Source organism: Crocodylus siamensis, chromosome 8, assembly GCF_052110815.1.
Source record: "Crocodylus siamensis isolate JL-2025a chromosome 8, ASM5211081v1, whole genome shotgun sequence".
Taxonomy (NCBI): Eukaryota; Metazoa; Chordata; order Crocodylia; family Crocodylidae; genus Crocodylus; species Crocodylus siamensis.
In genome coordinates this window covers 71,556,208-71,583,748 of record NC_143402.1, presented here as the reverse complement: position 1 = coordinate 71,583,748, position 27,541 = coordinate 71,556,208, and the positions used below count along the sequence as shown (strand labels likewise).

General features: G+C 45.6%; 1 protein-coding gene across 7 annotated transcripts in view; it reads right to left on the bottom strand.

Moving 5' to 3' along the window:
* Positions 1–27,541, bottom strand: part of HLF (HLF transcription factor, PAR bZIP family member) — a 53,696-nt gene that overhangs the window by 25,686 nt on the left and 469 nt on the right. For 2 of the 7 annotated variants that reach the window (XM_090059724.1, XM_090059730.1), the window contains exons 2-5: positions 26,317–26,431; positions 25,711–25,793; positions 17,269–18,403; positions 15,417–15,752 (exon numbers count right to left, since the gene is read on the bottom strand). In XM_090059724.1, the coding sequence (XP_089915850.1) occupies positions 15,417–15,752; positions 17,269–17,380 (448 nt within the window). In that variant the 5' untranslated portion in view covers positions 17,381–18,403; positions 25,711–25,793; positions 26,317–26,431. Of the gene's footprint in view, positions 1–15,416; positions 15,753–17,268; positions 18,404–25,710; positions 25,794–26,316; positions 26,435–27,541 lie in introns of all 7 variants that reach the window. The other 5 variants (XM_090059726.1, XM_090059727.1, XM_090059728.1 and 2 more) reach the window with 5 other exon arrangements.

Sequence of the window (27,541 nt, the reverse complement as noted above, 5' to 3'; positions counted from 1 at the left end):
AAGACAGCGCGGGCTGGTTCTCAGATGTTAGAACTGATGCTCCAAAGCCCTTTTTAGTCATTGACCATCTTTCCTTTTACCTTAGAAGGCTCTGGCCCAGGCCCTTAAGTGAGGTAGGTGACATCATGCTGGAATCTGCTGTTTAGTTTCTTAAGTCAGCTATGTTTAAAAAAAAAAAAAAAAAAAATCCACATGAAGGAACACAATTTTAATACAAGTGCTTCAAGCCAGTATAATCAGATCAAAGGTGATTAGAGCCCTCCAAGCCACCTCCTGCTCCGCAGAGTGAACTAGGTCACGCGCCCAAGCCAGCCAGGCCGAGCACAGGCATGCAAGACTTGAAAAGGAAATGGATGGCACCCAATTCTGCTTTCCTATTCGGTTGTGACCACTCAAGTGAATCATGCAATACATGTGGATGCATCGCCGACATGGCCAAGGAAGAGACTGTGAAGAGATGGGGGGGAAGGGGAGCTTAGCCAAGATATGGTGTCAGGCCACAGGGCATGCCTAGCGGACCTAGGAACAGTTTTGGTGGGACAAAACACCCAAATGGAGAATCATGGGCTTATCTACATCCTAGCACAGGGAAGGCAATTCCAAGGATCCCTAGCATAGCTCCCTTCCCTTTTAAGTTGGGCTTAACCGAACTAGTAATTCCTCCATATCAACACATATTGGCCTTAATGAAGAGGGAATAAGCATTAGAATTTAACTCGTTGGATTTCTCCGCCTGGTTTCACAACAGAAGAGTACAGATGGATTCATCTAGCCCAGCCTTCGTATCAGGGCCTGGTCCAAAGGCTTCTGAAGTCCAGTCAGGCTTTCCATGGATTTCTACAGGCCTTGAATCAGCCTAGGACAGGGGTGGGCAAAATGCTGCCCACCAGGCTAGTCTAACCAGCCTGCGGGGCCCCTGAAAAATTTAAAAAATTAAAATTCATCTGCCCTGGGCTGCCTGTCATGTGGCCCTCAATGGCTTGCCAAAACTCGGTAGGTGGCCCTCTGCCCAAAATAATTGCCTGCCTCAGCCTAGGAGTTACTGATCTTTTATGTAAACTCACACCTCAATTGCCTCTAAATGACAGTCAGATTGCTAGGCACCCTCATCCATCCAAATAAACTATAAATCGAGAGGGGGAGGTATGCAGGTACTGCACATCTTGGGCATTTGCTAGCAACAAACCCCGACACAGTATTTGAACCTCCATCTAATTATTTGGAAGTGCATTTCCCAAAGATGCCTATAGGTAGATGAGCTACCATAGCTCCCTTTCACTTTAGAGGCAAATCCTAAATCAGTGTGGCTTCATCGACTTCAATGGAAATTTTTCCACTTTACGCTGGCTGAGGATCTGGGCCAATGCTCTTCTGGCCCTTGCAGTCCACCCGAGAAACTAACGAAGGTGCCTAATACATGTGTTAAGGAACCGTTTCCAGATTTTGGAAGGAAAGCCAGATGGCCGTTGTGGGAACCGGTATTTCAAATATCGCCAAAAGCTATTTGTTCAGACACAACTTACAGGTCCAGTAAAACAAATAAAAGTTTTCCACATAAATTCTATGTATTAAAAAAAAAAAAAAAAAAAGAGTGAAAGTATATTTAAGGAGACACAGCCCTTTAGAAAACAATGCATATTCTGCAATAACAGCCTGAACTACTACAACTTTGAACAAAGTTAAGCCCTTCTTCAGCGATTTTGAATGCTGCATCGTATTTTTGTATAGTGGTACCATTGGAAATGTTGAGGCATCCAACAATGTCAGATTTCCAAAAGACATTCAATTCTGAAAAAAAAAAAAATGCATTCTTTTTTCCCAGAGGAATAAATGCGTTTGCATCATAAAAGCCGTTATCCCCAGGAACTCAAAGCCTCCTAGACTGTTAAAATCAAATCCAGCTTTATTTTTGTGCGTGAGTCAGACTGCACGCAAACAGCTTCCGAGGAAGGCAAGCGAGGGGTGGAGGAGAGCACTTAAATCCCAGCGCCAGAGATGGATACTTGTTCTTCTAACTGCATGCTCCTATCCCCCCCCCCCCGACGGCATTTACTAGTATTTGCACTGACAATCTGTGGTTTCCACTTCAGGCTGGAAAAAACCAAAAACAAAGCAAAACTCACAGTACACTTAAAAAGAAAAAAGTTTTAAAGATTACAGAGACAGACAAGGACAGACGTTATTACTTTAACAATTCTTGCTATTTTCAGAGTTCCAACAATGCAATTTCCTTCCATAATTGGACTTCAGTCAATCCTGGAGAAGCTTTTGATCTCAGAAAGAGCAACAACATAGCTGTGTTATCAGTACATTGGGGGCAAGGAGCAGGGCTATGCAGGAGTTCAGTTTCCACGCGGGAGATTTAATAGTCCAAACTTTAATTTCTTCCCTGCCATGTTTATAGGTTTTTGGCAAGTGCATGCAGTGCAAACACTGGGAATCCTTGAGGAGACGGGCCAAACCTTAGTGGGGTTGCTATATTACCTGCATACATTAAAAAAAGCAGCAAAACAATGCCAGGTTACTATCCAAATATACCCTGGTATGGATGTCCTGCCAAATAGCAAATATGTGACTGTGTGCTCCAAGCAGAAATAAAAAGTTTGGCCCAAAGCCCAGTGCTTCGCTGTATTTTGCTCAGCTAGCCACAGTCTGGCAGAATAGAGGGAACACATTTTCAGCCACGTGACGGAGGAGTCAGTCAGGCCAAGCTGATTTCCCTGTGCTGGTTAAATGTGATCTTCAGCCTGTACACACCAGCAGCTCTGGAAAAACGTGAGAAGGCGGGGAGGAACGAGCCAGAGGCTACGTCCTGAAGGGCTTTAGAGAAAGGAGAGGCGCTTTTGCAACTGCCGAGGGGTTGGCTTGAACGTTAGCATGGACGTTCCTCGCAATGAAAGAGGCTTTGATCCTACGAAGTGCTGAACACCTGCTGCAAGGGGCTAAGCACCGCCACCCATCGGTTACAGAAGAGCAGCATATCCTAGGAGTTGGCCCTTCGTACTGTCATGCAGGACCCGTTCTTTGAAAAGCAGCAGAAACCATCAATGGTTTAGGATGCTCAAGCACCTTCTAGGAGTGGACCGATTGCAGGCTCAATCCTGGAAGTTGCTGAGCACCCACCCGGAAGAGGAAGGCTGTCCTCAGCACCCCAAGTCAACTGGAGCTTGGATCGATCGCCCGGTATAAGAATAATAAAAGTGAGTATTGGCAGGTGGGCCATATTCTCTAAGGCCTTATGCAGATGGCTATCAAAAAAAGCTGACCGTCATATTGTACAGGGTCCTTACCACTTTTTTCCCTAGGTTTGGAAACTTTTTAAAGACCAGATCTGATGGCGATGCTGATGGCCTTATAGCGCCACCCCTCCTCGATAGAGAGATGTGGGACCATTCTCAGATCAGGCCAGCAGAATTTGCCCGAAAGTGCCGTGTTTTCAAAACACTCGGGATGAAAAGATGTTGCAACATGGAATCACTTTCAAGTAACTGCCCCAAGGAGAGGCAGCACCTGCCATAGCCTGCACCAGGGAGGTGCATGCGACTGCTTCACTTTCCTATGCTCAAGAGCACGTCACGGGGTGAAACAAAACACAAAGCCTCCCAACACGTGACCTCAAAAATAAAGCTCTGCTGCAGATAAGACAGGTGAAGGACGAACCAGTAGTCGGGACCCAGAATGAAAATGCCATCTGCTTACTCACTCTAGAAATAAGATGATAATCAAGCCACGTGCCGCAGCCCTTGAAAGTAGAGAGAGAGAGGTGCACACAGGGGGGCAATGACACCTCCGGTCCTCTCCCTTTTATTGGCTAATCCCTTCCCACCTGTCTGATTCCCTCTCTTTTGTTAAGTGAGTGCACTTATTCCTTCCCTGTCTGCTTGCAGGCATTGTAAAAAAAGAAAAGAAAAAGCCACGCTCATTGGAATCCTCTATTTCTAACTCAGTAAACTTTACCATCAAGGTCTTGGTGTTGCAATCATTGGTTTTTTGAGACAAATCAAGGTGACCAAGCAACTGCAGAACTAGCATCAGCTTAGTCGTACATGATTCATGCGATACAAAAACAGATGCTTTTACACGGAGACGTATATAGCTGTCCATTAAAAGCTCAAACCGTTACTGCATGGATGCAAGATGGGGCCTGAAGAGTTCAAAATTACTGCCTTGCTTTCACATTTTATTCATCTTTTAATTCAGCTGACTGCATAAATGCCCTGATCTAGCAAGCCTTACTCAAACAAGTTGCTCATGTGGTTTAAATAGAAACTGTTGACTTGATCCAAGTGTGTGCGCGTGCATCCACTCAGATAAAGTCCATATAGCTGAAGATATATTTGTATATATACCTGTATATAATGAAGATCATTTTTTAATGTGTCCTTTAAAAAAAAAAAAAAAAAAAAAAAATCAGTTAAAAAAATCTGGAACTGAAAGTTCCCTAAAGTTCAACATCTGTTATTAAATTCCTGTCCAACCAGCAGGTTTTCTCCTTAAGGAACTCTGCTTTTAAAACACTGTTAGGTTTATCCAACTCTGCTGGTGATGACCAGACACTTGAGGGATGCACCCTTGGACTAGGAATGACCGTCACCCCTGTGACTCTTCCAAAACTGTGCAACTACAGCCAGGAACACAAGGACTTGGGGCCAGAAGTGGAGCAAGCAAGTAGGAAGCTGGCCCTGCAGCCCAGTGATGTTGGTCCCCCTGGAAAGGGGGAGGTCCTGGGTTCAAGTCCCCCTCTGCTGTGGTGAATGTCATGTTTTCAGTCAATCATTGCCTAATGTAAAATATTACAGCGGATTTCAAACCTGAGGCCAGGTTTCAGGACTTCTGTACGCAGGGAGCTGCTCTTGCCGGATTAGAGTCTGGCTCTGCTCAGCCTGCCTGCAATGAGGAAGAGGAGGCAGGTTGGCTGCAGGTACCCTTGCCTCACAGCATGGCTCATGCAAGGAAGTGTCCTCTTTCCCTGTCATCTCTGAAACCAGCTGCAGGTTCCCAGTTCTGGACCTTGCTCTCCAGGTTGCCTTGGTGTCTGAACTCAGACCTGTAATATGTACAACAGCCGAAGCAACCAGGGTGGGTAGCGGTTCACCAACATGACAGCCAATGGAACTGAATACGTGTGCATGGTCTTTAAAAAGTTTCCTAACCTAGGAAAAAAAGCAGTAAGGACCCTGTACAACATCAAGGTCAGCTTTTTCCTTCTGCCCCCCAAGAGTAACCCTTGTTGTTGGGTGCTTTAGATTTAGGACTCTTGCTTTTTGAAACCCATGTTCCCCAGTCACTCCAGGGAGAGGGAGTGCCCGAGGGTGTCAAGCCATCAACCAAAGTATGGGCACCCAACGTCAGGGGCTGCTTTGTGAAAATCTGCAACAGAATGGGGGTGCTGAGCTCATCTTTAAGGGTAGCTTGGCTGTTTCTGCCTTGCAGCTAAGATTAAAATGTGACAACACAAAGATTTAGGTTGACCTTGCTTTTTTATTTTTTTTTTAATCGATGCATTTACCTTTTGTTCCGAGCGCGAGGTTCTCCTGAAAGAGAAGCCACCTTTGGAGGACCCACTTGCAAACCTCATGGTAGGGAACATGATTTGAGATGGGCTGGGCATGTTGGGATGCAGCCATAGCACATACCACCGTGGAGACCTGGCCAGCTGCCATAGTTGGGCAGTCCCGCCCCCCCCGGGGCAGTCTTATATGCTGGGGCCTGTTCCAATCCCCGGTGCAGCCCAGAAATGAAATGTGGAAATGCTGCCTTGAAGCCACCTTAGCTCCACTCTTCCAGGGCTGAAACTTCTGTACTGAGCTTCTTCTAGCAACTTAATCTTGCTTACACTAGGGCTTTGCAAAGCTGCAGCTCTCTTGCTACTTAAGGTATAGCAAAAGGCCCTACTTGGACACATACCTGTGACTTAAGGGGTGCTGCATGAACACAGGACCACCCTAACGGGAAACACAGGAATGCACCGAGTTAAAATAATTCCAGTGTGCATCTGGCGGGGGGAAAAGAATACGTATTTTTAAATGGGAAAATTTTGCTTCACCAGATGGCCCTGTCAGAGTGCAGTGAGGCCAGCACTCAAAGTCTCTTTAAATCTGGACCTGATTTTAGGTTTCTGAAGTTACCCTTCAGGCACTGACTTAGAAAACCAAAAAGCACTGCACCCGCTCCATAAACGGTGCGTTTAGATTGAAACACAGATGGGTCCGAATGTCATTCAACGCGTTACCCTTCATATAGCAATCTTCCCTTTTGACACGTGATTTTGTGTGCCCCTTTATGATGCTGCTCCATAGGATTTTTATGTCAAGCAAGGGCTCAGCTACAACAGCTGGACTTGGAGTGACTTGATGGAAATATAGTAATGCCTTGTAGGAAACATGGTACAGAGGGGCTATAACAAGCTTTTAACTGCCTTAACAAGAGCGGGGGAGAAACCTGCCTGGTGTTGTGCCGATGTGTTATATTATGCTGCAAGACTGTCATGTCATTAAGGCATTATACCGACACACCCAGATTGACGGCACACAGTGTACTGTACAATGCACAATGCCAAGAAACTCAACGTATCTAATCTGGCAGCCAAACAAAGTCATATCAGGTTAATCCAATTCTTAAATTGCACAACTTTGCAAAGCCAACAGGAAAACAAATCATCCCTCCGTTTCTACTCCCTCTCAATCTAGTTTTCCGCTTCGGTCCCCAACAGTTTCCAGCCCACCTCTCAAGTCCCATGCTCCTAACCCCCCAGGCCCTGTACCGATGCCGATATTTAAGTGGAAATGTATATTGGTTAGAGCATGTCACACGAAAGGGAGAGGACCAGCTGAAGCATACCGCAAGAATGAATGGCAATACATGCACACAAGGTTACTTGGACACTTTCCTGCCTGTGTTACCACAACTGTTGATAAGATGATACGCATGAGATAAGCGGCCCCAAATTTAAACGGGATGTGGTAGACAGCAGGGCAGTCTCAATGAGGCACCCCCTGCCAGGCAACGGGGAGGGTTTTGCTGCAAGAGGGGAGTCGGGATGTAGCAAGCCACCGCAAAGCCTGTCGACTTTCCTTGGCAAGAACTCCCCCTTTCGCTAAGTAGCATGAGAAAGTAATGGGGTGTGGAGGTGGGTCTGGGTAAGAGCTCCAAAAACACTCACAATTTTACCAATTCAAGCATTGAAAAACCATGAGTCAGGCCCCAAGTAGTCATGCTGCTGGCTGCAAAATGAGAAGTTTAAAAATAATAAGAGTTGGGAACATTCTAGCCCTGTGGGTTCAGCCTCTTCAAGATTTTTCCCTCTGACTGTAAAAGATAAGGCATTTGTATTTTTTAAAAGGAAAGCCTGCATTCTTACATAATCACAGGACTCCAGGAGCTGGGGCTTTACGGAAAAAAAAACAGAGTGAGACTTATGATTAAAAAAAACCCCTCTGCAAATTACCAAGTTTCTCCTTGCACGGAGCAGCAGCTGGAGCTCTGACAGCCTTGAGGCTTTGGTAATAGCTACTTTGCGACAGGAAGAAAAAGGGAGGATGCTATTGTCTGATGATGACCACCGCCCCCCACCCCCCGATAAGTTTCCCACTCCCGATTAAAAGTGCTTAGCTCACACTTAGCAGTAGCGAGAATCTAAGTGCACAGACGTGGTCACTGCACTTCTCACTGGTGAGCACATGCTAGAAACCAAATTTACCTCTTCCAGATACGTATTAGCTCCTGCCAAGTTATCAGGCAAAACTGTGAGACTCCATATTGTAGACTTCAAGATCAAGCTATTCCAAGTTCCCGCCTCTATTTTTCAAGCATCCCCTCTTCTGCTGTGTCTCTGTTACATATTTTGACGACCAGTGGCAGAGTCTGCTATTGGAAGATAAAAGTGCTGTTATTTCAGGAATGTCACTGTCCTTAAATGGTTTTTACTCCTTCACACGACTTACGCAGAGGCTTTCTGTTTGAAACACGTTTCACATCATGTTCCTTTTTTTCAAAAGCGAGCTTAAAAATCTTTGTGCAAAACAAAGCCCTGAAAGCAGTTCCTGGTGGGATTCTGTTTAGACAGCATTTGATATTTGTTTTTAGGGCTCTCATCAGCGTTGTGATTACTGAGTTACCAGGTTACCAGAAATACAGGCATTTTCATGTGCAGGTACTGGATCAGCAAGGGAGCTTCCAAGTGCTTTAGAAAGCGCGAGGTCCAATTCTTGCTACACAGAGCAATGAATTTTGCAGTGGACAACAAGCCATCTTCATCCATTTGTGTATTAAAGCAGGAGTACCCACTAGTTTTGCAATGACCTGTTTAATCGTTGACCTGCCGTCCACAGCCATGTTTCAGAATAAAGAATTTACAGCAGGCCGAGATTGCTAACGGGAAAAAAAGTGTTTTTTTGCCATTCCCCATCAGCAACAAACCTCCGCCAAATAACATACTTTTCTCCCTGTCCATTTACATACCTACATTTTCTAAGAGGATGTTTAGTCACCGCCGAGTTACCAGTGCGGTTCATTCTGGCATCTGTTTGTGACAAATGCACACTACTCTAAGGAACACGTTGATTTGTAAGCACCTGGCAAGTCTTGTCTCAGTAATTATCTGTACTCTCGTTCCAATCATCGACGTCCCGAGATCCAACAGAGCTTTCTAACGCTCTAATGAGACTGGGATTCTTTCCTCCTAAATAATGCCCCCCGCCCTAAATACATAGTGTTTGTCTATGAGCAAATGCTGCCATTTCAGCAGCCTTTTAAATATTGCATAAAATGTTATCTAAACAGAAGCGGGCCACCTAATCTGCCTACGGTTAAAACCAGTTCTGGTGTACCTAGGACAAGAAATCAGAGGCCATGGAAAAATACAGCAGAATAAAAAAAGGATTGCATGTATACATAAACCAGAGTAAAACTGGGCCCTGGGAACCTTTAGGTCAAACACAGCTTGGACCAGCGGGAGCAACTCTACACCAACAGCAGCAGGGATTTAATAGTGCTGAAAGTTGCTTGACAGGTTTCAGTTTATCAGGAAATGAAAAGCGGCAAAACGGCATAACTTGTACCAATTTGGCATTCGACAGCGAAAGTTTGGTGCCAAGTAAGTTCAAGGAAGAGCTACAGGAGGAAAAAAAACCCAACCAATGTACGAGGCCCCACCTGCCTGCATTAACTCATCCTCCCAGGACAGATTCGGCCTTGCTTTATGTAGGCAATTCCCATTGACTTTGCCGGCTTATAGTTATGGCCCCAGAAACTATGACATTCATTCTAGCTGTGAAATGGTGCATCTTACCAACAATTTCTCAAAATTACACATATCCAAAGGGTAAGTTGTGCAAGTTAATGCCACAGAATATGAAATACTGGGGTTTTTTTTTTAATGTTCTTCCAACACTTCCACTGTCTAGAGAGCTTTACAGAAAAAAAAAAGAAAAGATCTTAACACAGCTGTCTGAGTATCAGTTGGCTGAAATGCTACTTTTCTAATCACTTGATCTTTTCTGGAACGTGCATTAAAAAAAAATTACATTTTTAACTGCCAAGAAAAGTGAAATGGTCACAAACCTGGCGAAGAATGTCTTGCATTTAAAAGCCTGTCTAACTTTATCCCAACTACATAGTTGGGTCAATAAAAGATATCACCCTCAGAAATTCTTGTCTCACGCATATTTTCTGAACCATTACAGCTACAGCATCATTCTTAATTACCTTTTCCCAAGGAAGTCATTTTAGTGCTTAGTATGCGTGTTGAATGGGCCACACTAGCAAGGCCCCAGTAGCCAGCTGCTGAGCTTCTGATCATGTCAGGATCTGTTCTGGGTATATCTAGAAACAGAGAGTGACCCCCCACAAAAAAAATCTAGAGACGAGTAACAGGAGAAGAGATTCCTCCATATTTTGTTAGTAGGGGACAAATTAGGGGTAAAAGGTGCAATCCCTTTCTCAAGCTGGGTAGTGTGCTGAAAGCTGCCCCGCTGACATCCATGTGACCACGTGAGGCATAGTGTGATGAATCGGGCACAGACGCTAGCTGTCATTATCCCGTTTTGCCCCTCGACTTCCAAACAAAAACAGATTACAACCATACAATGCGTTTACTAGGAGCTCTATCTAATCAAACACCATCACTGTCTTCTTCACAGATAGCTCCCCACGAGGTCTCCTTTTTCAACCACACCATATTGATTTGCGATAAGACTTCAGGGTGTGCTTGCTTCTTAAAAAAAAAAATCAAATAACCCAACTAGACAATCACTCAGTCAAGCACTTTGAGGGGCAGCAAAACTCTGGAAAACACATTGCAAATTCAGCACTCAAGCAGGCTGCAGTGCATTTGGCTTACTCCCAGACCCCCTTCCCGCCCCTGCCCCCAAATATCTAAACACAATAAAAGTCACGCTCAGCCCTTTGTGCACCTCCCAATGAAAAGCATTTACACAAGTAAACCCATCTGTCTTGCAAGCCCCACCCTGGGCGAGGAATGCAGAATTTGCCCTTTGAGGTTTCCAAATCATCTCTCACAAAAGTTGCTTCTCACGGTTTAACTTTGTAACCCCTGTTAATGTAGCTTGTTTTTTCTCCCGTGATCCAGCAATTTATTAAACAAATAACAACTGTTTAACAGTGGACAGGCAGGCTAAATCTGTGGAAGGAGGAGATCCAGCGTTCTTGCTTCTAGTATTAACCAGGCTGGAGCATCAGCATTTTTTCTTATGTGACAGTCTATTTTTGTATTCGCCAAAACGTATTCTGTATCTTCCTTTTGATCCAGCATGCAGTTTTGTGGATATCTTCTGCATACTGCATTTTCCTGGCACATGCAGGCCAGGCAGCTCAACTTTTCCATTTCAGAGCGATTTCACTATAGGCTGGTAATGGCACGAACACACAGCCCAGTGTGTGCGCTTGCTGCCGTTCTAGCAAAAGCCGTGCTGAGCAGTCTGCACAGGGCACTGCCACGTGCCTAAAGCACATGGTCATGCAGGCAACAGCCACTCAGAGCCGCACGTGAGAGTCAATGTGAACAGCAGCGCTCAGCGTGGCCCTGCTCCATGGCTTAGCTGGTCCCTTCTGCGAGCCCACGATTCAGAAAACGCACGGGGGTGCTGGTGTCCTCGGCCTATAAGTCAGGGGGCTCATGTTATGGACTAGACAGCACGCAGCAACTGCTTGAAAGCAAGCATGAGAGCCTGCGTGTATCTGGCTGCTGGTAATCTGTAACCCTCAGGTTGTTCGGAAAGAAGAAATAATGCTAAGACATGCGGGAGGGGAAAGGCAAGACAGAACTGAGGGGCTGCTAACACACGCGCACAAGCGTGTGCACACACACACACACACCCCCACCCATCCTGGGGTTAACCTACTTATTATGTCACTCTCGACAGGGCATTGGGAAACTAGACGGAGCGAGACAAAGGCCATTTCCTAGGTGGCTGCTGTCTCTAGTACCGAAACCAGAAAGTTGAGTGACTATAGGGAACTTTCCAGTTCCTGCTCCCATTTCTGACATTGCAGCTCAGTCTCTACGTGCCAAATAAGAGGAACAGTTATCACACATTGTCTATGACACCTCTCCTTTCCTCCTGCATTAATATTTTAACACTAAACCAAATTATGGCATTTTCCAGAAACAAGGGAGGAAAAAAATCCCAATTAGAATATATTTCTTATGATACTGCCAAGCCCAGAGTAGCCCTTCGGTGGGCCTAATCCTGTGAGCTGATGTCCCTGGGACTCGGCACATAACAGGGTCAGTGCCAGTCATTCCTCGGTACGTGGGGGCAGCAGCATGCCCGTGAGACGCACAGCCAAGCCGCACATGTGCGCGCTCTCCCCCAGGACACAATCTACGCACGAGCAAATAAGGAACTTCTCAGGCTAGGATCCCAGACCAGCCTCATGGACCCAGGCAAACAGATGCTAATCACCAGCCAATTATCACCTGGTGACTGCAAAACATTAAACATTTTTAATCCTAACAACAGCTCAGTACAGTAAAAGATCCAGAAAAAACAGCCCCAAAGCTAAATGCAGATTTCTCTGTAGGACTGCCAGAAACAGTACAGGGTCTGCAAAGCCAGAGAACAACTATAACAATGTGCACCAGCAAAACATTTGTCCTGTAACAACAAATTACTTTAAAACAAAAATAGCTATGGAGAAGCTTTTCTCTGAAGTGGCTTGTGATTTAAACCGACTAATCAGAGGACTGCTCCCGACAGCCACGTGAACACGTTCCCAAGTGCAACTATGCGTCTGTGAAGGGGGCGAGACTGCATGGGTAAGCTGAAACCGCGCAGAGCATACACTAGTATTACTAAACAAAAAGTTGATTTATGAAAAAGAAATGCACCAGGATCCTCATCGCAATCCAAACAAAAAAGGCATTTCCTATAAGCATGCACGCTTCTGGGTTGCAGCATTTCATTCATGCTTCACCACAGCTCTGAGAAAGGAAAATAGATTTAAAGACCCCTTTCCATCAACCACAAGACATACAGTCTAATTAAGAAAAAGTGTTTTTTGGGTCCCCCTGTGCCCAAGGAAAAGGAATCAGTTATAATTCAGTAATTCCAAATTCACAGCCAAGGTCACTTTAACTTTGCTGAGCTGGACTAAGTTCCTCAGCAAACACGAATGTAAATTGCTGGATTATTTTCAGTGGTGATAAAATATGTATTTCTCCTTAGGCTCTAAAGGAGTCATTCACACAGTGGTTGAAATCCAGTACGCGCACACGTAATATGTACTTTTATCCTTTCAAACATTTCACATTGATCAGACACAGGTACCGTACATACATACACACACCTCTCACCTGGAACCCCACATGCACGTACATGTGCATATCCACGCGCACACAGAACAAGCACGTGTAGGCATACGTGTCTTAGGATGAATGTGTCACACACAATGGGCCAAATCTGACTTGGCTTACTCATGACAGCAGGTCTATTTAAAATAATAGGATGTCTGAAGTCAAGCGAGCAGGACTTGGCCCTTTGCATAAGCAGTTTCTACACTCCCATGCAGACAGCGCCAGTGATCTTAGGCTAAACAAACCTCAGAGGATTCATACCGAACACCCAAAATAAAAGTGTTTCAATATAACTGCCCTATGTGGTTATCACCTTGACGTGTTAGTTTTGCCAATGTTAATAAGACTGTGAGAAATTAATTTTTATAGGTATCATGACAACCACACAAACCCTTTAGAGAAGTAAGGAAAAGGAGCCCACGACTACTAAGAAGACTTATGTATCAAGAGAGAATTTGAAAAAGAGACTTGAAAAGTTCTCGTGTGGTGTATAAGTGAAGTGCCTCCATGCTAATATTATCTTTTACAGTACACATCATTTAGCTGCGAAACCGTTCCTTCCAGGTTTCACAGCAAGAAAACGAAGGAGTGGCTCAAATATTGATGTTCCAGGTAGAATCCTGATGCACCCTCAAAAGAGAGTCTGAAAATAGGATTTTTATAAAACTGTATTTAGAAGGGAAAAAAAAATCACTGCGATTTAGCACTCGTTTTATTGTTTAAAGACCTGTTTGGTTTTATTTTGCATCCAGTTATGCTATGGAAAAAAAACCACTGTGATTTATAAACATGAACTCAGTTCCTCCTCTAAGAAACACAAACTATATTACTGTTAGGAAAGAAAAGAGGTCACAGAATAATAAAAATAAAATCAAGGTGTTTTTCCCCCTGGCCTAGACAGCTTGATCCCCTTTTAAAACAATACAAATACATGTGTAGTTGAACCCTTGAGAAAAGTTTATGAGCCCCAAATCATTCTGCTAACAGCTTGAGGAAAAAACACCCAACAAAATCAATGGACTGCAAAAAAACCAAAAAGAAAAAGTCATGCAGAAAGTTGACCCACACCACAGGTTACAAATAAATTCTGACAGATGATCATTAAAAGGCTGGCTCAGCTCCAGGGCCTTCTGAAAGAGGACTGGCGAGGGATTAGCTGCTTTTAAGCGTGTGTGTTGATACAGGGACAAAGCGAATGTGCCGGGTACATGTACATGCAGGTAGTTCAAAGGGACTTGGGAGGGACAACCAAAAAAAAAAATAAAATCAACCCTGCTTTTCCTAGTCCCCACTCTAAATATAATTTCACTTTGGAAAACGGTATCAATCGCTGATAAGCAAGAGGTTCTTAAACTGACAAAAGCCACTCAGCATGAAGGAAGTAAATGGAAGTCGCAGCATTTCTGCACGTGCTCTCTCTCGGCCCAAAAAATTCTTGCCAGGGGTTGTAGTTTTTTTAATGAGAATTGAATTATGCATGAGATTTTTTTTTTTTTGTGCATTAACTTCCCTTTGCCTTTTCTCATTCATGCCTTTATTCTCAGCTCCTCTCCGCTGGTTCTGACAATGACACTGCTTGCTCTCCCGGCCAAGCGGTCAAGCAGAGAGGAGAGGAGTGGTCTCCTGCTCCCACCACACTCAGCTCTAGCAAACATGGGCTGAGGTCAAGGTCCACATCAATCTGAAACACGAACAAGCGCTTTATCGCAAAGCTGTGGAAGCTCATATTGCTCCATTTGCCCCAGAAACTTCTATGCTGGCATTTTGCATCTGATGCTGATCTCTTCCACACTGATGCAAATCCAGCGGGGTTACTCTGGATTTATACTGGGTTATCTAAGGGTACGGTTTAAAGTCCATCCCACTGAATGAAAGGCTCTCATTGAATCAAGCCCCACGATCAGAACGCAGCCTCAAGATGTCTTCTTTCCCTATGGTTTAGCACAGATAGAAATCTGGCATTGACAGCTGAAGTCAGAGTTCCTCTCCATTTACGCTAATATAACTGAGATCATAATCTGGCCCGTAGCTTTGTTTTAGTCCATGTCTGATATTTAACTATTGCGGCTCCAGTTTTTAGTTTTGTCTACCTTTTGCTAAGGTCAACACAGGAATGGAGGGCGGACGCTGAGAGGGCCTATTTCAGCGAGAAGAATCCGCCCACCCTACTTTTACCCCCCAGACAGCTGGGCCCTGACCAGGCTCTTCTCTTACCAAACCGTGTCCCGGTGAGCATACAAGCAAACTTCTCCTTCCTGGTCCCTCTCCCTTTCCCTTGTTCAATTGACACTGTGGCATCTGTGTATTACTATTTTTACTTTGGTTTGTATTTTTAGCTCGTTAATAGCTACATTGCCAGTGGGGGAAAAGACGACAGGCAAGTTTCCATGGAATTCCCACGGATTCTTGACACAACTCAAACAAAAATCCCTGCAGAGCCGGTTAGGATTTCTCCAGATTTTCTCTTTTTTTTTTTTTCCTCTCCTGGCCCTGGCAAAGACTTGATTCACGCTGGACTTCTCTCTGCTGCTCGTGTCAGCCATGCAGTGAAAATAATGTTTATTTTTAAAAAAACCTTAGGGGGGTTTTACGGTCAATTTACCTGGTCTGACTGGGCTCTGCATGCAGTTCTGAGACACCATGCCCGGATGGACAGATGTAGACGCCCTGCTGCTGAGGTCCATGACGGAGGGGGTTGCTGAGGTAGCTTGCTGGAGACCTGGCTGGTGCGGGCTGTGGTCATGCTGGGACGGGCTGGGTGGAATACCATTTTCTGAAAGAAATTCTTCCAGGTCCATGTATTCCAACTGGAAAGTATCTCCATCATATGGCAGTGTCTTGTCCCATAATGTTGGACCCAAGAAAGCTGACTGGGGAACTGTAGTACCGGTGCTGTCATCATCCAACTTCTTCTCTTTGTCTTTTTCTTTGCCAAATGCTTAAAAAACACAACGACAAAACACAGCCATACAGTAACGATGGAAGAGCAAAGCAATGAATCATTACCATCATTATGATATTCAGGAAGACACATTTCCCCTCTTGCAAAGACTAATATCTCCTTGCATAAACAATTCCTTTGCTGTGTATATTTGAGGATCAGGCCAAAATTTTCACCTTGCTGGATCTGGCTGCATTTTCGTGAGTTCACCCTATTTTTAAGTGAAGAACACACTGGCACGTGTGGCTTCACACGTCCCCTCTGATACAGCTCACAGATTTCTTAAGAGTTCCTCCAGAAGTAGCAAAAAGTAACTTACAGAGGACATGTTGCTGGATATTTTATTTTGTTTCCAAAAGCAACAATTCCCCCTTAAAAAACCCCCAAAATATCCAAGTCAAAGGACCCAATCCTTCAGTCCTCACGCAAACAAAAGTAGCTATTGAATTTGATGCCCTCTTTGCTTCTTTTATTCCATAGATGTCATAGACATCAGGGCTGGAAGGGACCTCGAGAGATCATCGAGTCCAGCCCCCCGCCCAAAGGGGGCAAGAACTGGTCTCGTAACATGCAAATACATCATCTGCATAATTAAAACTCCAGTTCTGGAAACTGCTTGCTTCAAATAATGACAAAATAGGCTGGAGATACATACGCTCAGGGGACAGCCAGAAAAAAAATACAAGTGCTCATACCAAAATACGAAGAAAGCGCTCATTTAACAACGTCCTATTTACTCGTTTAAGGAAATGCCCTATACTTTCTGTTAAAAAGTAACGAGTCGCCTTAACAACATCTTTTTTTTTTTTTAAAAGAAAATCATAGAGCTCAAGCGGACGTTTCCCGGAGTCTATTTACGATGGCACTTTCCTTTCAGGGACATCACACAGATGTTAAAAAACATCCAAAAAAAAACCACCTTACAAGCAGCACCACAAAGCAACCTTGTCCGCAGCCTGGAAAAAAAAGAGGTGGGGGCTGAAATGGACCAGCTTCTCTGTTTTCCTGGGGAGTTTCATGGAGGTGGGGGGCATTTTTAATCACCCCCCCAATTAAATCCAAGTACACCGCCTTCAGCTCATCTCCCCCCCTCAAGTCGCCATCGATCAGCTTTAGGAGTCCTACCCATTTACAGTCCCCCGCATACATTTTGCAGGTGGCTTTTTTTTTTAATAAATGAGAAATAGGGACAGAAATAGGACCCCCCCCCCCCAAAAAAAAAAAAGAAAAAGAAGAGAAGAAGGATGCCCACACTTCACTAACCCAGCACGTCCAAGCCATCCCAGGGGGAATTTGGAAGCTTCTCCTTTCATTTTGTGCTGGAGGCAGCGATTTTCCCCAGGAAAAAGCGAGGGGGCAGCTCGGTGGGAAGGGGCTCCCGTGCACCGGAGGTGGAGGGAAGGGAGGGGAGAAAGAAAGAAAAAAGAAATAAGGAGAGCAAGTACAAAGCAAGCCGTCAAGGAGGAAAGACAAACGGCAGCGCGGGCGCCTCCCGGCAGCCGCGGGCGCTCACCGTCCTCGTGGTGCAGCGGCAGCTTGAGGGGGTTTTCCAGCAGGGACTTGAGCACGCCGTAGGTGGGCGGCAGGAAGGCGGGGGTCGGGGCCAGGGGCACGGGGCGAGCCATGGCGGCCGCTGGCTCCGCGCAGGGACGCTCCGCTCCGCTCCGCTCGCCCGCCCGCCCAGCTCCGCTCGCGCGCCGCGGCTCACACCACAAGCCAGTCCATGTGCCGCCGCGGCCGCGGGTGACGTCAGCGCCCAGCTCCCCGCCCCGGGAGGCGGGAGGGGGCGGGGCCTCCGCCCGGGGAAGCCCGCGGCTGTGTCACGTCCCCGCCCGCCGCCACCTCCGTGAGGGGGGCGCTGCTGAGTCCCGGACGGGCCCCAGGCGGGGCGGCGGCACTCGAGCGCAGGCCCGAGGGCGGCGAGGGGTCCCCCGGCCGCCTCCTCCGCTACGCTGAGGCGCTCTGGGCAACCCCAGCACCGGGGTGGGCGAGAGGGGCCCCGCTCCCCGGGCCCGCAGGTGGAAAACGGAAGGCAGCGGTTGGCCGGCATCAGGACTGGCGGCAGAGGAGCTCCCTTGTATCAAACCCACTAGGTCGCAGCAGCAAGGCCGAGGCTGTGTTTCATCGCGGACTTGCAGGCCCAAGCACCGTCCGTCAGGCCTAGCAGAAAAGCTGGAAATGGAAGCGCGTTTCACAGGGGCGTTGAAGGTGCGGGGAAATCTCGCCGTTGGTCCGATGCGAGATCAGCGACCTCTGGGGTCGGAAGGGACCGAGTCCGGCCCCTGCCCTGGGCAGGGGAGAGCGCCCCCAGCCGGGTGCTCGTCCAGCCTCGCCCACGGGGCCCGATGATCTCCCACGACACGGCCGCGGCCTGGGTACCCGAGGCTGGTTGGGAGGCACGCCTCTCCTGGGCTCTGTTATGTCCGGTCTTCTCGACGCCCTCCGCGGCCATGCTCGGCAAAGTCTGGCCGGGGTAGGCGCGTGGATGAAGGCTGCGATCCCCCTCCAGAAGAAAGCACCTTCATCAGAGCAATACGGCTAAGACCCGGAGAGGAGCAGGACAACCGCCCTCCGCTGACTTTCGACTGTTTCTCAGGGCAGACCGACGTATTTCTGGCCCCTCTCCTCCCAAAAAGCATTTTCCAGTTCTGCAATGAAATAAAGAGTGTTAGAGTCACTTTTCTTTTTCACAGATGACAATGCAAGCCTGAGCCAAAATGAAGCACTTGGTGGGGGGGGAGGGGGGAAGATCACAGCATCCATCTAGTCTTTTAAAAGCTGCCCCTTGCCCCCCATAAACTACCAGTGCCTTTCATTTCCCTTCATAAAATACAACCACGTGCACGGATGCCTTTTTTCAGATCCATGCTGTCCGCCGCTGGCTAGCAATTAAAGGAAGACCCACCAACCAAGACCGAGCCGTTGTAGACAGCAAGCAGGTCTTAGCTGAAGTGCTGAAAAACTGCATTCTCCGCTTGGGACACGGGCAGGCAAGGTTAATAGAATCTTGAGCGTGATGGATACTTTTGGAAGCGAGGCTGAAAGCTTTTTTTTGCAAGGAAACTCCGGTGAAGCTTCTGGGCTTGCTCCAGGTTTCAGCCACTTGCCAAGAGCTTAAAGTTCATTGCAAAAGATCCAGGTCACTTGTGCCAAAGGAAGTCTCTTCACCAGGCTTTCCATCATCTAATGCCTTGCAACAGCAAAGCATTGTTTTTAAGTCTCTGAGAGGCACATTTGATGCTCTGGGGATCTACAAAAAAACCCAGTTTATGTACTTTTAGTTGTAAAAAAATCTGTCCTTGGGTGACAGTATGACTATGCAAAGCATACCAGGCTTTCCAATTCTTTTCTGGATTATTTAATTGTTCATGTCAAGCCTAATAATCATTCTCTTTCTGGTTTATATACTCTAAACTGTTTCTCCTGTGGGACGGCAGCTTTAGTTTCAGACTCATCAGCTAGTCCCTTAACCCCTCGTCCCCACCCCAAAAAACCCCAACAAAAACCAACAGTCAATGTACTTGTGAATCTTTTATCAGAAGGGTAGCTTCCAAGCAAAGCCTTTGAGACTTTTCATTGATACAGCAGACACTGAATAAGCCCTACAACTTCCTGAAACATTTTACTTGCAATATCAAATTCATGAAGTAAAGGGTAATGGCAAAACATGACGCTGCAAATGAGTATCTAGTTGCAGTTTATGCGAGCACGGTTTCTCATGTCCAAGTTTTGTTCCCTTCAGATGCTTTTAGTTCTGAATCACTGGGCTTTGAAACCAAACCATCGTAGACGTCTGATACTTAGTACTGACATGAAGCAGACGGCATGCTCGTCTTTCTTTACCATCCCACTTCTTTAGAAAGAGCTTTGGAGACCAGTTCATCACATACTGGCTCCTTAAATCCCAGGACTGTGGTAACGTCCCAAAAATGTATAAACTCGCTAAATATGAGCATCAGAAATTGAGTGTTTCACAAGACAAAAGTAAAAACCAATCTTGTTAAGGCCCTGACTTCTCTTCTGAACTTGGTTGCATTTGCCTTTTATAGTTATAGTTATGCCTGGTCATGGCCTTGAGCTTCCAGCCATGCAGTGCAATGCCCATTGCTTTTAATTGTTCGAGGCAAGTTTCTGTTATTGCAGCACCGACAGACTTCATCACATTAAAAAATCCAATTACTTTTTTTAGTTTAAGTCTAATTCTGCTTTGTTTGCATGAGCTGTTTTTTCTGCAGAAACAAAACCTAAATCATCATCTCTTGTTCATGTCCCTGGTGCAGTCAGTTATAACAAAATGATAGTAGCCTTCAGAGCAGAGAGGTTTGGCCTCTTAATCACATTCCCAAAACTGAATATTTTTGGCTAGGTAACAGTCATGAATGTCCTCCAAATTGCATCAGAGATGTTCTTTTAATATTTTTTAAGAAAATGCATGAATTTTAAAAACTTCCCCACTGTAGGATACATAGCTCCCGTGCATTGACCCTAATACGAGAATGTTTTTAATTCCACAGCTTGTTCAAATCAAAAGGCCTTTTCAAAACAGCTTGCTGCTGTTGTATCGGAGAATTAATTTGGTACTGGTTCTCTTTAAATCAATGTGACCATCTTGCTTCAGTCTAATTTCAGAGTTTTCTCCCTTTGAGAGCTGTTCATATGATCTGGTGATTATAATTTTTGAAAGGGCACTTGATATGTTTTTCCACTCTTGAATATCCTTCTGGACGAAAGCAACATTTCTGGCGTTAACTTGCAGCGGAAACGATCAGCTAAAATGGAAAAGAGGAGCCAACATCACTGTACCTGGTCTCCACTGGAAAGTTAGTGTTAAACAAAAAACAAAAAAAAAAAACCCTGAAATTTTTTTTCCATGACTATCCAAAGGAAAATCTTTACAGTTTGTTTGGACTGGCGTAGAATTCAACAGCTAAAAAACCCTCTGCATTTATTACTGCCTATCGACTTGCCTGCATTACTAGATTCTCTTTCAGCCCTTTCTTCTGCAATATCCAGTCTCCAGAAAGAGTTTCTGTTTTCACGAGAGATTCATAGCTTCATAGACATTAGGGGCTGGAAGGGACCTTGGGAGATCATCGAGTCCCGCCCCCCCGCCATACGCAGGAAGTCAGCTGGGATCAAGTGATCCCAGAAAGAAAAATATCCAGATGTTTTTGGAGGATTCCAGAGTAGGTGCTTGCACCACCTCTGGGGGGAGTTTGTGCCAGACCCTGGACACTCACACTGTAAAGAACTTTTTTCTTATATCCAGTCTAAATTGGCCTTCTTGGAGTTTATGGCCATTAGGCCTTGCTATCCCTTGGGGAGCCCTGGTGAAGTTCTCCCAGGTCCTGGTGTTACCCCTTTATCTAATTGCAGGCTGCCACCAAGTCCCCCCCCAAGCCTTCTCTTCTCCAGACTGAAAGAGTCCCAGGTCCCTCAGCCTCTCCTTGTACGGCCTGCCCTCCAGGCCTTGGATCACACAAGTGGCTCTCAAGCTTTTCCATGTCCCTCCTGAAATGAGGGGCTCAAAACTGGATGCAGTGCTCCAGCTGCAGCCTCACCATGGCCAAGTAAAGCGGGAGGATGATTTCCCTGGTTTTGCTTGAGATGCATAAATGGATGCAAGCCAGAGTTTGGTTTGCTCCGCCGGGCACAGCATCGCATTGGTTACTTATATTTATCTTGTGGTCAGTCTCTTTCCAGATCGTGACCACCACTGAGTTCTCGCCGCTACAATTTGCAGTATCATAGAAGACCAGAAGCCAACTGCACTTGAACCCAAACTAACCTAGGGACTTCGAAACCACCAAATCTGGCCTGTATCCTCCAAGCAGAGAGCACAGCTTGCCATCTGCTGTCACCGAATAATCTCATCATCAATTTTAGCAAAAAACAATCATTGTGGGTTAATGATGACTACTTAGCAGTTGTGAAATTGCTTTTTCGCCACTGTTATCTTCTCTCTGGAGTAGGCGCTGCCCACTTCTCCTATCTTTAACGCCAGCCCGACTTCTACAAGAATCCAGTTCTGATGCCTGTGTCAACTGCCTGAAGGCTTAATAAGGAAAAAGTGGCCCTTTGGGAGGACATAAGTGGTGCAAAATCATCATCCATTGTTTTGTGATGGATGGTTTCTTTGCGCTACCTCCCTGAGAAATGCGGAGTTGTCTATCACACGTAACACTTGTATTTGAACCTCACGCTCACACCATTGCTCCAAGGCTTGGATTGGAGGGTTGCAAACGGAGATCCATTTTCACAGTAACTAGGAGGCATGTTAATGCGTCTGAATTTTTGACCTACTCTGGTGCATCAAAGCATGAGGTAAACAGAGGAACATGCTCAGAAATCACCCGGAAGAAACCTCTTACACAAACGCTGGCAGCTTCATGCAAAAAACCCAACGCTGTGATGGGCCCGAATAAACACGTAACCGCCGTGGAGACGAGGAGTTCTCCACCTAAAAAAAACCTGATTCCCTTCTTAAGCAAATTTGGAAACCCAACCTATCTGGCGCTGACAGCCCTCCACCCATAAGCTCTGACTGAATTCAAAGAGAAAAATGTATATATATGCAGCAGTTCTCAACCGCAAGCATTCAAAAAAAAATCACGAGTCAGGCCACTAAAACAAACAAGCCCCCACATGACTGGGTTAAAAAAGTCATGAGGTTCGCTCACTCTTTTTTTTTTAACAAGTTTTATTTGCCTTTTGGCTTTGGAGCCTCTAGGATTCATGCTTTCAAGTTCTCCGTGGCCAAGACAAAAAGAAACCCTAATGTTCTTCCTCCCTGCCCCAGAGCTGATTCCCACATAAATCGCGTGACTGCAGAAGCTGAGTGTGCAAGTCAAAAAAAAACAACCCAAAATACAGCAAGGCTCCAGATGCAACTGGAAAAACAAGGGAAAAAGCTTGGAGAGATCAGGACCGAGCTGCAACAGGGCAGGACGCCATCGATCCCAGGGAACACTCCTCCACCTCTTGGTTCAACCCCATACCTTGGCTTCAACTCCTTCTTGGGGGATTTGAAGTATCAAGTATATCTGCCTATTGGCAGCTGCCAGTATAATAGCACTTCTGAATTTTGTTTGTGCAGCTAGGCAGCTTTTTCTGATGTCCAGGTCATTAGCGAACACGTCCCTGTAACAAGTTCTAGCTAAATAGCAAGGGCTGAGATATATTTGTAAAGTAAACAGCCAAGTAATCCTGGTACTGGGATCTTACGGTTTGAAAGCAAGTGAGATAAATCTAAATGAGATGGGGCGTTGGGTCAGAGAGCTTAGTCTATTTATCAAGGACTCAATCACTGCAGAAGTTAGATCTTGCATGGTATAGGGCCGCATCCAAAGGACTTTGGTGCTTGTGAGAAGACCCACAACACCTAACTTTTAAGCCCGGACTCTGGGAGCAGAATCCAGAAATCCAGAGTTAAGTGCCTAGGCTCTGTGTACAGTTATGAGGAGAGTTGGGAGCCTTGGAAAGAAGATCTATAATAAACAGCCTAATGCATGGGGAGCCACCTGGAAACGTAGTTAGCACAAGGACCTCTGGCATCTCTCCAAAATTTAAGGCCTTCAAGGCAGACACCACTATCCAATTGGGACCCAGAGCGTAGATTTTGATACTGAAGGTAGACACCTTCACTTGTGCTTTGAAAGAACTGAGCAAAACTGCTTAGGGAACTTCCACGTCACAAAAAAGGATGTGGCTGGTAAGTTTAGATCGGGGTGGGCAAAATGCGTGACCTGCCAGGCCATTCTATCCAGTGCGCAGGGCCCCTGAAAATTTAGAAAATTAATCTTTATCTGGCCCTGACTGCCTGTCATGTGGCCCTCAATGGCTTGCCAAAACTCAGTAAGTGGCCCTCCACCCAAAATAATTGCCCGCCCCTGGTTTAGACACTTCTTTAGGGTTAGGCAGCCATTCAACACAACTTTTGACCTATTTTATTGATCACAAGTTTTGACTTATTTTAGTCCTGACATCCTTTCAGCTCTGGCCCCCAGCATTGATGTTTCACATGGCCTAGCAGTTATTTTGCAGCTTTAATGTAGGATTTCAGTGCAGAATTGCGCTTCCAACCACTTGTTGAAGTACAATGGGATCAGACTCCTAATATCTAGTCCATATTTTCCTTATCTGAAGGCGCTTTCCCCATCAATTCTGTCTAGGATCCTACCTCCCCTCACAGTTATTTTGCTGTACACCTAGATTTCACCCTTTGCCACCACAAGTGAGCAGTCAATATTTACCGTTTTCCGGTTCCACCCCAGCTACGGCATTTTCACACTTCAAACGCTTGCAGTCATCTGTGTCCCTGTACTTCTCATCTCTGTTTGTTATCATGTAGCCAGGTTGGGCCATCCCTCTTTAGCTCTGTTCATCTACATCACCCCCTCAATCATTTTGCATTTGTTAAACATCCAAAAACTATGAATTAAAGGAATGTGTTGAGGGGGAGAGGAGAATTTTGAATCTCTATTATTTAAAAACAAAAGGACACCGTTGATTGAGAGCTGTCAGATAGTGAGAGAGAGCGACTTTCTCAGTTTACCTCCAGGATAAAGCATATTAAGAAGGTGCCTGTGTATTACCTTAGGCACTTTAATGGACATTTGGACAACCAATCAAACCGACCCCAGGCACCCAAAAATTCAGCCCCCCAACCAAAACAGTATGATAGCATCGGTATAGCAAAAATCTGGTGATTTAAAGTGATTGCTAGCCATTTCAGAACCAGAGGTAGTTAAGGAAACAATTAAAGAGGCTCTGAAAGAACCCTAAAATGGTAGAAAGCCATTATGATTTGAAATGGGAGATTTTCAAAGGGTAACCTGATAGCAAGAGCACAATGTATTGCAAGTCACCCAACCAAGAAAAAAAGCACCAGTTTAATAAATGATTGCACACATAGCAATGATGCCTAAGACGGCCAAATTGCTAGTTATTGGAGACTTTTAATTACATAAGTACAGAGTGAATGACATTAAGAGGAGGGGAAAGATTGGCAATGTGTGTGTAGATCTGTACAGGACTTTTTTTCCCCTATTCAGTAGGTACATAAACAAACAAGGAAGGGAATCTTTGTGAGTCTTGGTATTAAGCAACAAAGAGAGTCAACAGAAATATAAGAAGTAATAGAGAATCTGGGAAACACCACCAACAAACAATTTTAATTTGGGCTACGGATATAAAGTGAGTGCTCAAGAAGCAAGGGCAGAACTACCTGTATTGAACTTTTTCTGGTTATTATCCACTTAAGGCACAAATCCACTCAGTAGAATCAGATGAAATAAGATACCAAATTAAACATAAGTGATAGACAAGCTGGGCTGCTTCCATATTGGACATCACAAAGCAGTCACACTCTTGAGAATAAATTGGGTTTGGAACTTGCAAGCGCAGAACAACAAGCACCAACAAGAGGCTCTGGGGACCAAATACAAGCCTCACCCAAGGTCTTGGCACGTTGTCTCGAACGAGACAAAGGGAAGAGGGAATTGTTCTTTTGCATTGGGTCTGCAGCCAAAGAACAGATGCAAGCTTTGGGTTTTCAGTGACATCCCATCCTCTTTCTGCCACGAGGGCAGTCACTAGAAGCAATCATCTGGGTATACCATAGCTTAACCCACGGATGGGCACTTAATTTTGGGCGGAGGGCCGCTTACTGAGTTTTGGCGAGCCATGGAGGGCCGCATGATGGGCAGCCAGCGGCAGATAAATAATAATTTTCTAAATTTTTTAGGGGCCCTGCAGGCCGGACTGAATGGCCTGGCGGGCTGCACCTGGCCCTTGGGCCGCATTCTGCCCACCCCTGGTTTAACCAAACCTGACTGCCTCCTTGCCCAGTCACATCATGAAGATACTTTTTAAACCTATCGGCAAGTGTCATAGGAACAGTCATGTGCTTACAAGCTGTGATTTATCCACAATCATATGATATTGTATCTCTTACCATGGCAGATGCCGGATGTTCCTAAGGAAGGTCTCAGCTCCCTAATACACCTCATCACTCAACACCCAGCTGTAGTTCTGCATCTTCCAAACAATAAAACAGCAATTTATTCCTAATACTTATGCCGACAAAAAGGCTAGTTTATATTTTTATAAGGCAAAACCATACAAGATAGGTATTTGTTTGTTTTCATATAAAACCTGTCTTGTTTGCTTTAAAAGAGTAACCAAGTAAACCAATACTGATGTTTCTTTTTCTGGTGTTTTCATGATGGAAACTTGGCCTCCCATAAGAAGGTCAAGGTTACCATTTTTCCAATCCAGCTCATATGAGTTAATATAAAATCATATATACAATCGTATCATTAAAGATCATGACATCTAGTAAGTTGTTTCTTCTCTCATCTAGGCAATTTCCATTCTAGACACGTGGCTTTCTGCTTTTCTCTGCAAGCTGAGCTTGAGGAGTGCTAGACATGCCCGTATTTAACCTGGGTTCTTGTTGCAGGATGTATTGCACATCATGGCTGTGTTGAAGCAAAATGTTGTAACACAGGCCCCGGACTGTTATTCCCAACCCCAGTAGACAGTGCAGAATACAGCTCACCTTAGGTGTCACAAACAAGGTCAAAGCCATTTTCAAGTGTTAGCGTTGATGTGCCCGTATCAATCTGTGCTACTTGAATAATGCTGCAAACCACCCCGTGGGCTTCATATGGTTTCTGCTAGGAAGAAGCGTTAAAAATTGTGTTTTGACTTTTCCAAAAATACAGAAATCCAGCTACTTTAAGAGTGTAATAACTTGCTGCCTCCATCTCCAGGAAGTCATAAGAGGAGGGGGAGCGATCAGACGTTCAGCTTCTCTTATGCAGGACAGCATACCAGTATGTGAATATAGTGCAGAAGCACTGAACATGGAAGACTGGGCAGGGATTTGATAGCAGCCTTTAACTCCCTGCAGGGTGGCTCAAAAGATGGAGCAGGGCTGTTCTCAGTGGTGGCAGATGACAGAACGAGGAGCAACGGGCTCATGTTGCAGCAAAGGAGGCTTAGTTTGGATATTAGGGGAAACGTTCTCACTCGGAGGGTGGCGAAGCACTGGAATGGGTGGTAGACTCTCCATCCTTGGAGGTTTTTAAGGCCCAGCTAGTCAAAGCCTTGGCTGGGATGATCTAGCTGGGGCTGGTCCTGCTTGGAGCAGGGGGCTGGACTAGATGCGACCTGTTGCGGTCCCTCCCAGCCCTCGTTTTCTATGATTCTCATATTATATAGAGGAACGTATTAGCACCGGAGTGCATATCCTCTCCGATAGTAAAATACATCCTTCCTTTTCCTTTCCCAAATGCCAATACTCTTAAATCGAAATCTGCAGCACATCTCACATTAATATTTCAGCGAAAGGTGCGTCTCAAAAGTCTATAAAAGCCTCGCCTCTGCAAATGCACCACCACTCGGTCGGAGGGAACCAACTTAACAGCCAAGCATTCGCCTCCCGTGCTCTCCAACATGAATTAGACGTAACGCCTCCAGTGCCGAGAGAATTACACCAGCGCATACACACCGAGCAGAACAATAAGGCCCTTAATAAGTCCTACTCCTGCATTTCTTTCCTTCTGTTCACAATAATCCTTAGATAAGCAGGAAGAAGGATTTGCAAAATCCAGTTTACCTGCTGGGGTTGCATCTGAGGCTTTCACTTAGCTCAGAGCCTAACAATTTGCAAAGTCACTTCTATTTGCTCCCGACTTGGCCTCTTCGCTCGGCCAGGCTTAGGGGTCCCCGTGGTGGGCAAACAGCTTTGACGGCAGCTTTAATCTTTGTGTGACAGACGC